Source organism: Pteropus alecto, unplaced genomic scaffold, assembly GCF_000325575.1.
Source record: "Pteropus alecto unplaced genomic scaffold, ASM32557v1 scaffold8, whole genome shotgun sequence".
Lineage (NCBI taxonomy): Eukaryota > Metazoa > Chordata > Mammalia > Chiroptera > Pteropodidae > Pteropus > Pteropus alecto.
The window spans coordinates 7981601-7994120 of NW_006494609.1; the positions used below are offsets into that span (position 1 = coordinate 7981601).

Genomic DNA, 12520 nt, shown 5'->3' on the forward strand with positions numbered 1-12520 from the left:
GCCAGAGGGAGGTGATGCTTGAACTGAGCTCGGAGTGCCAACGTGGTGGGGAAGCTCTAGGGGCCAAGGAAACAGCAAGAGCAACAATGAACTTCTTGGGAACAGCAAGAGAGATGGCGACTAGAGCAGGGTGGAGCCCAGGGAAGAGGGGCAGAGAGGCATCAGGCCCTGAGGAAGACGGCCTCTGTTAAAATTCGTTCCTGAGTACATTACTGTTTGAGATGGATTCTGGAAAGGTCATTAATTACATTTAAACAGAGAAGAACAATTCAAGGTATTAAAAGAAAATAAGACCTCCTCTGTTGAGGAGGGAAATGCATGTGCATGCCAGATGCAGTGGGCCTTGTCTACACAATCCCCAAATGGTTGGGATCTTATTCCACCCCCACCCAACACACACTCCCAGTAGCCAGAATGAAAAACGTAATAGAAATTAGCCGCTGGGCTACTCTTCTTCAGGATTAGGTCTCTCAGCTGTCACCCCTGCCTTCCTCTTAAACAGCTGACATCATCTCTGGTCCTCCCCCAAACAAGCGGCTCTTTCTCTGGTCCCAGATAATTAGCTTCCCCAGACACAATGGGAAGGCCTTAGCCCAAGTTTTTAGGGAAGATATTTGAAGCACAAGGGAATACAAGTGTATCACTTGGGCTGTGGGACAAATGTTCCGGAAATAAGTTTTTTTTTATGTTTGTAATTATGCATATCCTGCAGTATCTGCATAATGGGTCCAATTCAGCCTCGGCCTTGCTATGAAATTGCCATGTCCTTGGAGGAAGGTCAGAGCATAACAAGCGAACAGGAAGCCTCATGCTGACAAAAATGCCTCAATTTTTTTTTGGGTGGTGGGGGGATAAACTTTGCTCTTTCAATTTGCCTGCATGCATTTGCAAACATATTCTAAGCGCGCGCGCACACACGCACACACACACACACTTGTAAAATGCGCATACTACATGAAATCAGCCTTTGCTCTGAGAGAATCGTTACAAAGATTTTAGGTGATGGGTAACCTGATCACTATATTCTTCCTGGGGCACAGTGGAATTTTAAAGCCTGAGAAGGCAAAAAGTAAGTTCAAAAAACTTTTTGCAACTAGGAAAACTCAGAAATACCACTGCTAAAGGACTCAATGTGATAAAACACCACCTGGGTTTATGTTCATTTTTTAAAATATTTTTTAGAGAATAATATAAAGATTTAATTTTGATTTGAACAGATTCGCCAGAAGTTTTCTTTAAAAATACTTGGGCTCTGATCATAGTTTAGCAGAATGGCTATGCATTTAGTTTAAGGTTCATCGAACAAGTGTTCAGTTAAATTTCTTGATATTTTTTACCATGTAATCCCACTGATCATATGACACCTTCAGACTGGAGATGTAAACAGTATTTTGGGGGTTAATTCAAGTCTGAAGTTTTTGACAGTTAAGATTCGAATAAAAATCTTTCTAAAGAGAATATTTATTAACATGGCCTGAGCCAAAGTGGTCTTCTTAAGTCAAAGAGATATGAATTCCACATTTGGCCTCCACCAAATTTCAGGGGTTTTAATGGAGGAAACAATTTTTATGAAAGAGTCAAGGACATGATTTTATATGCCCTCTCATCTTAATATCCTCAGGTCCAAGGAAATGGTGCCAGTTGCCTTGCCTATAAATGTGGTTATAAAAAGGCTTTGTCACTCAATTGATTATATTTTTTTTCTGAGGGAGATCTGTATCTCCTTTTTCCCAGACCAGATATGATGGCACTTTTCACTTCAAATCCTGCCCTAGTTGAAGTCCAAGAGAAAGTTGTTCCCTTGATGGATCGAAGCATTTCTGGAGTTGTTTTTCTCACTAGCTGTTGCTCCAAGTTATCCAATCAACCTTGGTATATGCTTCAGTGAACAGCAAGTCACCAGGCCACCAGGGTGGGGACTAACGACTCCCTGGCTTCTCTAGGCTCCCCAGTCCAGCTTCTAGCATTTAAATGCCACAAAAATAAGAGATTTACCACTAATGATAGTCTCTTTGTCCCTAACTCCACCAAGCCTACAGCCTCCTTGCATTTTAATTAGGGCAAATAGTACATTCTCATTCCAGGCTGGAATCCAGTCCTTGCTTTTATTCTTAGGTGGCACAGCTTAAAAGATAAATTCTTTTGTTTTTTTTTCTTCTTTATCTGCCTGAAAAACTGTGATGAGTGGTGGTATGGGAACAGGGAGAAGGAAGAGGTATATCCCATATTAACATTTCTCCACCTGGCTACTCCGTGTGTGTGTGCACGCTATCTTTTCTAACTGCTCTCTGCAAGCCAGGATATTACGGTATGGAACAGTTGGCTGGCTAACTAAGTAAGGCTCCACTTTTTGCTTCCAGAAATCCAGACTAGGAACAGTGCTAATTGGTCCCATTTATCCTCCTTTTTTGTCCTCCCACCTATTTATCTGAGGCCAAGATCATAATCTTCTCATGAAAGGATATTCACAGAGAGGCTGCATGGGAAGGGTCCAAGATACACATTTTTCCCTTTCTCCTGACACAAAGATGTCTGATCAGAAGTGCTGGGCACTTAATAGGGGCAAATGGGACACGAGGTATAAAATGGGAAGAGACTGAGAAATTGCAACTACAATACAGGAAAGAGTTAGTTTGTTCTGGTGATACTTATGTGACTAGGAAGATGGCTGAAGCCAAAAATCAGTTCCCATGGAGCCCTGTTTTCTGGTTGAACCTGCTATACATGGAGACATACCTTCATGTTCCACAATTCACCACAGATTCCAAATATTTGCATGTTTCAATACAACAGATCATATAGGATTTTATTAACCAATGTCACCCCAATAAATTGAATAAAAAATAAAAAATTTAAAAATTAAACATAGAACACTTAAATCCCCCCAAAATAAGTAAATAAATAAATACAAAAGATCAAATATCTTGCTTAATTCCATTTCATTTATGTGTTATCCATACTAAAAAAGTTCGACAGACTAAAGCTGTAGCCCAAAATAGGTCCAGGAATTGATTAATGGAAATTAATAAGCTAAGAGAAGCATTTTTTTTAGAATGGATAATGAGAAATTGATGGACAGTTCATTTCTATATTGTCGTTTTAGACTAAGAAGCACCAGATGGCCACTCATTTTATGTAAGTTGGCCACCTACTGAACTTATAGCTTTCTCCAAGTGGGCACCACTGATCACAGCAAAACTGAGTAAGAGCTTTTGGGTAGACTTACAAGCAAATGAGGAGTGACCTACAAAACAAAAATTTTATTAGCACTATGGCCAGAATTAGGATGAGACAACTGTGACAGTCATATAAGTGTTGGTTGGGTCTTGTTTTTAAAATACTAATATTTTGTTCAAGGGTTTTTTTTTTTTTTTTTTTTGCATTATTTTCATTCTAAAAAATAATTTTAAAATAATTTTGATTTTTAATTGATTTTTTAATTAAATAATTTTAAACCCAATTTTTTCTACATAACTATTTTTCTTCAAGTCAACCATTATACTTCGATATGGAGCAAAAGTAGTTTATGCATATTTCCCTATTTGTCACAGAGAATATTTAAGAGATATTCTTAAGGGTCAAGACTTAATAAATTTAATAATTTTTACTTCTTCATCAAGGATATTAAGTGAAATTGACTTTTTTTAATATAAGTACACAATGGCCAGAATTTTTACTTGCCATTAGTTTTGCACAATCAGTACAAATGTCAATGCAGTGAAAATGGCAAATAACATCTTAGAATTATTATGAAAATCATTCTGACCCCACAGACTCCTTGAACGAGTCTTGGGACATCCCAGAGATCTATAGACCATAATTTGAGAAGTGTTTCCTTCCAGGATAAGCTTTTAATATTAAGTCAAAACCATTATCAATAACATGCTAAGATCCTCAGTCAGATGGGGGCGACATAATTATGACTAACCCCAGTTAGTTTTGCAAAAATAAGTGGTAAAGAGTTGAAGCAAATTGACCCATCTATCATATAAATAGTTCTGAGCAATCTTTGAGGCTAAAGGTAAGGTGTGAACAAGATGTGAAAGAATCTAAATGCCACGAATATAACCAATGATCTGAAGGCCGGACCATTTTAGGACAAATGAGTAGAGAAACACCACCCCAGGCCTCACTCACTTCCTCTGCCACCCAGGAATGAAGGAGCAGAGGAAAAGAGAGCCACAGTGGGAACATGGAGGTACACACAACACCGAACATCGCTAGGTTGTTCCAGTATCCTGGGGTCTCACTGCCTAGTGTTGAAGCTCTCTCCTGCCACTTCCTAGCACACAACCTTGGGCAAATTCCTAAATCACCAATGTATTATCTTCCTCATCTGTAACATAAATATAATATTAATACCTTCTTCATATGAGTGCTGTAAGGGGTACCAGAGACGATGTAGTTAACCCATTGAGCACAGTGCCTAAGAGAGTATGCATTCAGTAAATACCTTTTTAAAAATAAGAGACATATTTCTGTACTGATTCAATGCCCAGTGTTCAGTAACTTTTTGCCACATGTATAAATGCTTAATCAGCACACTATCTTGCCAGTATTAAGTGTCCAGTAAAGGTTACTTGCTCCCTCCAGCCCACCTGGGAAGCGTGCCTGGACCTGTCAGTTCATCCATGCTGCTTTGAGTGTCGTGGCTCTCTCACCAACAATTCATTGAGAAATATGATAAATATGAAAAAGTATACATGAATATGAAAATTATGTAAAAATGGAAGTGTTTATTATATAGTAAAATTATGCTTTATATTTTCCTAAAATTGTTTTTTACTGATGTTGAAAACATGTTTGAAAAACAAAGTAATTGCGTTTAAAAACTAAAACTAGCAAAACATTTAACCCATCAACAGAAAAACATATCAACCTTGCTTTTTGCTATTAGTTTTCTGTGGCGAACAAAATAATGGCCCTTAAAAGATGTCCACATCCTGATCCCCATTCCTTATGAATATGTCACTTTATGTGACAAAAAGGGACTTTGCAGTTGTGTTTAAGTTAAGGACTCTGAGATGGGGAAATTATTCTGGAGTATTCAGGAGGGCCCAAGGTAATCACAAAGGTCCTTAAAAACGGAAGAGGGAGGCAGAAGTCAGTCAGCAGAAGCTGTGACTACAGAACAAAGGCACAGAGAGATGTGACATTGCTGGCTTTGAGACAGAGGATGGGGCCACGTGTCAAGGAGTGTGGGTGACCTCTAGAAGCTGCTGGAAAGTGCAGGGAAACAGATTCCCCCCTGAAGCCTCCTGAAAGGTATGAAATACTGATAACACCTTGATTTTAGCCAAAAGACATCCATGTCAGTCTTCTGAACAGACTTGTAAGATGATAAAATTGTACTGTTTAAGCCACTACATTTGTGGTAATTTGTTACAACAGAAAATAGAAAACTAATACAGTCCCAAAGGTTATCCAATCACCCTTCCTTTGCTTCCATGCACAAGAAAATAAGCAGCCTGGTTAGCAGGGAGAGGCTTAGCCAACTGCTCTGGCTTCACTAAGCTCCCCAGTGCAGCTTCTGGCTGTGGAAATCCCACAAAACAAGGAACTTACCATTAACGACAGTGCCTACCCTGAAGATTTGGATCCAAGAGGCCTGGGACGTAAGCACATCCATGTTTATTTAACTGGTTACTCTACTAGAGATGGTTGGTGGTCCACGCTTTGAGAGACATTCATTTCTTCTTGTAAGGAGCTTACAATTTAGGTGCTAAGTAAATATAATTCTAATCCCTTAGAGATAGATAAATATGCATATTTGCAAAGATAGGTCAACAGCCAGGGAAGAGAGGCTGGAAGTTATCCAGAACACATAAACCCTTCCCTATGCTTATGTTAACAGAAACCATCTGCAGAATGAAGCCAGACGAGCTCTCTGCCCGCTGTTCTAGGTGGCCAGTGCTTTGGGGCTCGGGAGCAGGTGAAGTGGAATCCCGACAGCCCCACACCTCCCATGGAAGAGCATCCCTGACGAGCACAGACCTACGCCAGAACCCTTTCAACCGCCCACCTGTTTCTTTGTGAGGTGGTGACACACTGGCCCAGGGTGCGTCATCTTCAAATTGAACCCAGTTGCTGATGGCGGAGGCCAGGTCAGCTGGGGGCTGCTCGGGGCTCCCAGGAGGGGAGGCTGCTTCGGAGATGAGGCCCATCTTCTCAGAGGAGTCATCCTGCTCCGAGTGGGAAAGGTCCTGAGAGCCTCCATCCACCACTTGGTTCTCCCCTGAGGAGCTCTCGGACTGGCCCGAGGAGGACGACAGTCCTGCGAGGTGCCCTTCGGTGCCCCCTGAAACAGATACCAGACAGCACCATCACATCACACGGGGAAGGCCACTCTTCAGAACTGTCTTAGGGAGGAAAAACAAAGGATGGGTAAGAGGAGATCATAGGACTCACCATTACAGTGGGTGAGGGCAAAGAAACAGCCATGCCCATCTGCCTCTACGCAAAGGAGTGTTTTCCTAGTAATGTATAAAAACTATAACCTCAGTCTGTCCATGGAGTATAAGTGGGGGACCAAGACTGGTTCACTCTTCTTATCCCAGCATCTACTCCATTGCTTAGGGGTCACAAACAAAAAGGGCTACAGAAGCCAATCAAGAAATACAGCTGAGTCAAATGAGAAAAGCAAAGGCAGTAGGGACTGGTGGAGAGTATGGCTGAAATGGACAGCTTCTCTCTGGACTAAAGACATCTAAATTCAAACTTCAAAATCTGTGCAGTCCTAATTACACATGTCTGCAGCCTACCGGGTGCAAACTCTGCACCAATGATCGGCTGAATGTGGCACAGAGGCTCTTCCCCTGGCTTTGTATCATTTTATTGTTCCTGGAATATTTAACAGCCTTCACATAATTTTTTTTAAAAGAACTATATCCTGATTGTGATATATAGTGATAGGTACATAAATCTAGGTATGTGTTAAAGTTCATCAACTGTACATCAAAAGTGGTAAATTTTACTGTATAAAAGCTTTTGAAAAATCAAAGTACTAATATAAAACTCCTTTCTCCCATCACTAGCCAAACTAGTCCATCTGCATGTAATCAAAGCTTTTAGATTAGTATTGTCTAAAAGAAATAAAAAGCAAGCCACATAAGGAATTAAAAATTTTCTAGAAGCCACATTAAAAAAATAAAAAGGTACTAACAAAACTACTTTTAATAATATAAATTTCAACCCAGTATGTTGAAAATTCATACTTCAAACCTGTAATTGATATAAAAATTGTTAATGTAATATTTAACTTTTACTCCATCTTTGGAATTCAGTGTAGGTATTTTACACTTTAGTACATCACAATTCAGAGCAGCCACATTTTAAGGACACTGCCTGCCAGTAGCCACCTGGCTGCCGTACTGGACAGCACTCCTGTGAACTCACACTTTACAATGTAAATGAAGCTGGGTTGATTTCAGCTGAAAGTGGCAGCTGCAGTAAAACAGAACCAGCTGACATGGCTCTGCCAATAACTCCTGTATCTTACCTTGACCTTCCTCTTTGAGCACCAGCTCCCTAGAAGTCACTTTAGCCATCTACATCATGATTGTGGATGACCATTACTGAGCTCTTTCCATGTACTAGACACTATTCTAGGGACTTCACATATATTAATTAATTTAATCCTCACAACCACTGTGAAGTAGGTACTGTGATTACCCAGACTGCACAGATAAACTACTACATGGAGATGTTAAAAGAAATAATCTCCCCAAGGGCACATCACTCGCCCGTGGAGCCAGGATTTGACTCCAAGCAATCTGGCTATATAGAGTGAGTCACTCCTAACAACTATGCTTTAAAAATTGAGAAAATCCAAATTGCCATTGAAAGTAACCACCAAAAAGACCAAGTATAAAGTACTTTGTAAATATGAAGTTTATGTTCCTTTTAAGAATGCAGCCAATACTTTTGGTGTCTCCAGGCCCTCATTTGGGGCCCTAGAGTTCCAAAGATGCTTCTCCCAGGCTTCCAAGTAGAAGAATCTGCATCTCAGGAAAGTAACAAACGGGTTCTCTTTCCATATTAAGATCCCACCAACAGAATGATCAAGTAGAAGCCATAACAAGCAGGCGTGGTTCTTTGCCACTCTTTTTCACCTAGGAAATGAAAGCAGTCCTTACCCTCAGGAGGGACGGGGAAGAGTGGCTCCTCATTGAAGGAGACCCACTCTGACTGGTGGGTAGCGATCACATGGTCCAAGGTCGTCATGCTAGCAAGGCACTGGTCATCTTCGCACTGCTGGCCTCAGGCAGACCCCAGAGTAATGCCTGGGGTGGGTAACACTATGGCAGTGTGGCAGACTTGGGTCTAGGGTCTATAATGCTGGTCTTGCAGAAGGCAGCACTCAGAACGTAGACAGATCAGCCTCTCTTGCTTTTGGTTAATCTGTCAAGCAGAAATCTGTTTCAAAAAATAATAATTAAAAAAAGATAACCATCACAATATAGCCAGTCCACACAGGTCTGGGGTTTTCAACACTGCCCACGAGGCAGTCTGGGTGGTTTCCACTTGCCTCACTTTTCTGTGCCCCTGTCTTGCCCCCACTTCTCATATAGAATTACCTGCCTTTAGCATCAAGATCCTTGCACATGCCTTCATATCAAATTCGTAAATAATCACATAAAATTTAGCAATTAGATTCCCAAATTTCCCCAATTATTCTATTTTGGAAACACTTTTATCTATATATAAGGTCAGCATCGTAAAACAAGTATTAAAATTTTTCAAAGTACTTTCACTTTCTTTTACCAAATGGTGAAATAAAAGCATGTTCTTTCCTATTAAGTCAGTGCAGTTTCTTGCTTTAGGCAGGTAGCTCTTTGCAAGCCTGATTTAAATCTTTGGCAGAAACCCAACAATCTCCAGATGGTATCTCCAAGCATGGTTTTACCAATCAAGAAAAACAGAAATGGAGCCATCCTGTTGATCTGGAGTAAGTGGGTAGGGCATATTTGCTTTAGTGAAAAATGTGATTTAAACACATTTTTTACTCTAGACCAAATTGAATTAGTACTTAAAAGTCTAGCCTTCACTCACATTGCAGTTATGTTCTATGTGTACAGAGGTTACTTAATAGACTTACGTTGTCTGTATGATTAATGTACTTTTACAACGTGAACCTAGCTCTTGTTCTTATAATGAATTAATAAAATCTGAATTAATGCAAAATTAATGTTTCTGCAAAAGAACTACTGTCCACCTTGCACAATATTAGTTCTTATTAACTGAATACTCACGATATTCATTTTAGCCTAGAACAATTTAACTAATAGCCTTCTAGCTGGCGCACAATAAAAAGAAAATGTTGAGGGAATTTTACTATAGGTTATTATCTGCAATAAATAATCTATGCTGGAGAAAACCAGAATAGAAACATTAACAGCTTTTTTTGGGGGGGGGAGGTAATTAAAACAATTAGTCTTGTTGTATGATACTTCCTAAAAACAACTAATATTTGCATAGAATTTATAATTTTCAGAAACATATTTTCATACCATACTTCATTTGATTCGATAGCCATTTTAGCTGGGTAAGACAGGTATTGATATCATTCTTTTACAGGTGAACAAATCTAGGCTTCCATAACTTGTGACTTATCCAATACTTTTGTTATTTCCAGGTCCCTGTTTGGTGCCCTAAGTTCCTAAGGTGTTTCCTCCAGGCTTTTAAGTGGAAGGATTCACACATCCCAGGACAAATGAACTTTTTTTTTCCATAATAAGATGCCATCCAGAAATGATCAAGCAGAGGCCATAACAAGCAGGTGTGTTAGATGCACCAAGCTAGGAAGTGACAGATGCAACCTTTGAACCCAGGTCTTCTGATGTCAAAACACTCTATTCTTTGGGTCACAGCTACAAAAAAAAAGTACTAGAGAATATACATAGACTCTCACCCACTGAAGTAATTTATAAACATTAATTACAATGGAACCATAATGAAATGATTTGGGTAACTCCCTATGTGGAAATCTTCCAGGGTACCCATGCTGTAGAGAATGCAAAGCCCAGATATCTCTCTTTCAAGTCCCCCTCCTCCTAAGATCCTTACCAGCCACGGACCAGACATGTGCAAACAGCCCGAGGACTGCAGTGCTCCAAAACCAGATCTACCAGAGAATCACACAGAGCCCAGACCGAAAGAGCTGATTCCATGGATTTCTCTCATCAAGACTTTCTCAAGCCCAGTCAAATGCTCACATCACTCAGTGAGGTAATGGCTGCAGGCCAAGACAAGACAGTAAAATCGAAGAATCAGATGCCTCCCCTCCCAACAACAGAAGCATGTAGAACAGGGCCAACAACAACAAAAAAGCCACAATCCATGTCCATGTGCTGACACATATAGCATCGTATCCCAATGGGAAACACATCCTATAGATCCCTTGGTAACAAATCCAGTGAAGTTAACAGGATGACTGTGGGTCGGGGAGGAGTCTGGGGAAGAAGAGAAGGAAAAGGGTGATGGTAATGGGGAAAATACTTAGACATTTTAGAGCTCGGAGGATTTAAAGACCAATAACCCAGATCTCTGGTTTTACAGATGGAAAACTGAGGCCCAAGGAAATCAGGTATAGCAACAGAGATTGAGAGCACAGGCCCAGGAGCTAGGCTGTCCAGATTCGAGACCTGTACAGTCATTATGCCTCGGTTCATCCATGTTCAGCAAGATGAACAAAACTAACTTCACGATTTTAAGTACGGTGACACACACCAAGTGTTTAGTATTGAGAGTAACAAACCTTCTGTAGCAATGACAATGATGATAGCAGGTGACCTCACAGAGAGCTTACAATGTGCCAGGCCCCATTCCAAGTTCTTTATAAATGTCAGCCACAGCCATCAATGTTGTTGTTAGGGGAAGTCTTGGGACCAGAATATAAATTTCATGAAACCACCCCACTTATGTCGTGTGCACACTCTGGTTTTAGTGATTTCCCCTTTCAGTTGTTTTTAGAGCAGTTCTCCTAGATGCTAAATAGACTCCAGTACTCAACCTCCTTTTTACAAATACAGGAGCGTTCTGGCTAAGGAACCAAGACTACTAATCAGAAAGTATGAAAAGAAGAGCCCCAAAGAATTACCTACTCTCTTTAGCTTGTCCAACCCAGATCCAGACATGCGCTGGTTACAGATAATGAGTACTCTCAAGAAAGCTTGGTGGAACAAATTTATTAGAGAGAACCCCATAGCACAACCCCATGAAATGGAGTCTAGCTATTTGCAACAAAACAGCCACCTCATCCAATAAGTCATGAGACACCAGACCCTGAGGAGTGCTGTGCCAGCAGCTGGCAACCACAGAGGAACCCAATAATTGTGAGGCTAAGTTCACACTGGAATTGGTTTCTCTTTAAAAACCTCACCCCATTTTTAGAATGTGAATCATAAAGTTGAGGCTTAGAAACACCACAAATGAGTAGTGACTCAGTATCAGCAGCAAGATTGACCAAGAGACACTAAAAATTTCATTGAAGGCCTGGGTTGTCATTTCAGAAATAAAGCTTCTTTCTCAGCGTCTCTTACACACTAAAATTTGGGGGTGAGGAATGCAGTTGGCTGATAAGAATCACAAAAATAGATTTATCCTCTGTCAATCTTCTCATACACAATCATGAGCCCTGTGCATCCAGTTATGCACCATGCGCCCTTTGAGATAGTGACCCTTGAACGATCTGCAATCTAGCTGGGGAGGTGAAGATACACAGAAGAGCAAACACAACAGATCCAGGAATAACTGCCTGCTGAAAGATACACCAGAAATATTGTTTAGCTACAGAGAGATCTGCAAGGGCTGGGACCATAAGGGACTGGGCAGGTTTCTTAGATTTAAAAGACATCTTTGGTTCTGGACCACTGGGAGGGAAGTGTGAGAACATCTTTGGACAAAGGATCAGCATAAGTCAAGATTAAAAATCAGATCCTGGTGGAGCTTGATTCTGGGCCAGTGAAGAGTTTAGTCTGATGAGAGCTGAGGTATCTACAGGTGAAGTATGGGGAGGGAAGACTGATGGCCTTCAGGGCTGAGAAGAGTTCAGTGGGAAATGGGGAGCTAGTGAAGAAGGTTTAAGACCGGAAAGTCAATCAAGAGATGTGCCTAGAGAAGATTAACTTTCCTCAAACTCTACTTGGTGATGGAAGCTATTGGCCGCAACAGGACCTCAGAGTGTTCCAAAAGTCAGGGGTCAGCATCATCAGGAACACGTACTGGGTACTCTTGCTGAGCCCATTCTAGGGCCTGAGGGTTCGAGGAAGAATAGGACAGCATCATTGGCCTCAAGTAGCTTACAGTAGATTGCAGGGGGGTATGACAGCAACATAAAGCAATAGCACAACAGTCTCTCTAATCTCTTGTGACAGGTTATCCATCAAAACAATAACAGCAGAGAATAAGGGCTTTAAAAGACTTGAGCATAGATGGTCATGAGCTACACCTTAAATTGGAAAGGAAGGTTCTGAGCAAAAGAGTGGAGAGGCAAAGCCATCTTAAAAACGGGGAGCAGGAA

At 40.8% G+C, this 12520-nt stretch overlaps 1 protein-coding gene across 5 annotated transcripts in view; it reads right to left on the reverse strand.

Annotated features, from left to right (window-relative positions):
• STON2 (stonin 2) overlaps positions 1-12520 on the reverse strand; it is a 114694-nt gene that overhangs the window by 76120 nt on the left and 26054 nt on the right. For 4 of the 5 annotated variants that reach the window (XM_015599637.2, XM_006925634.3, XM_015599636.2 and 1 more), the window contains exons 2-3: positions 8136-8415; positions 6023-6298 (exon numbers count right to left, since the gene is read on the reverse strand). In XM_015599637.2, coding sequence (XP_015455123.1) covers positions 6023-6298; positions 8136-8223 — 364 coding nt within the window. In that variant the 5' untranslated portion in view covers positions 8224-8415. The remainder of the gene's footprint in view (positions 1-6022; positions 6299-8135; positions 8416-12520) is intronic. The other variant, XM_025041991.1, reaches the window with a different exon arrangement.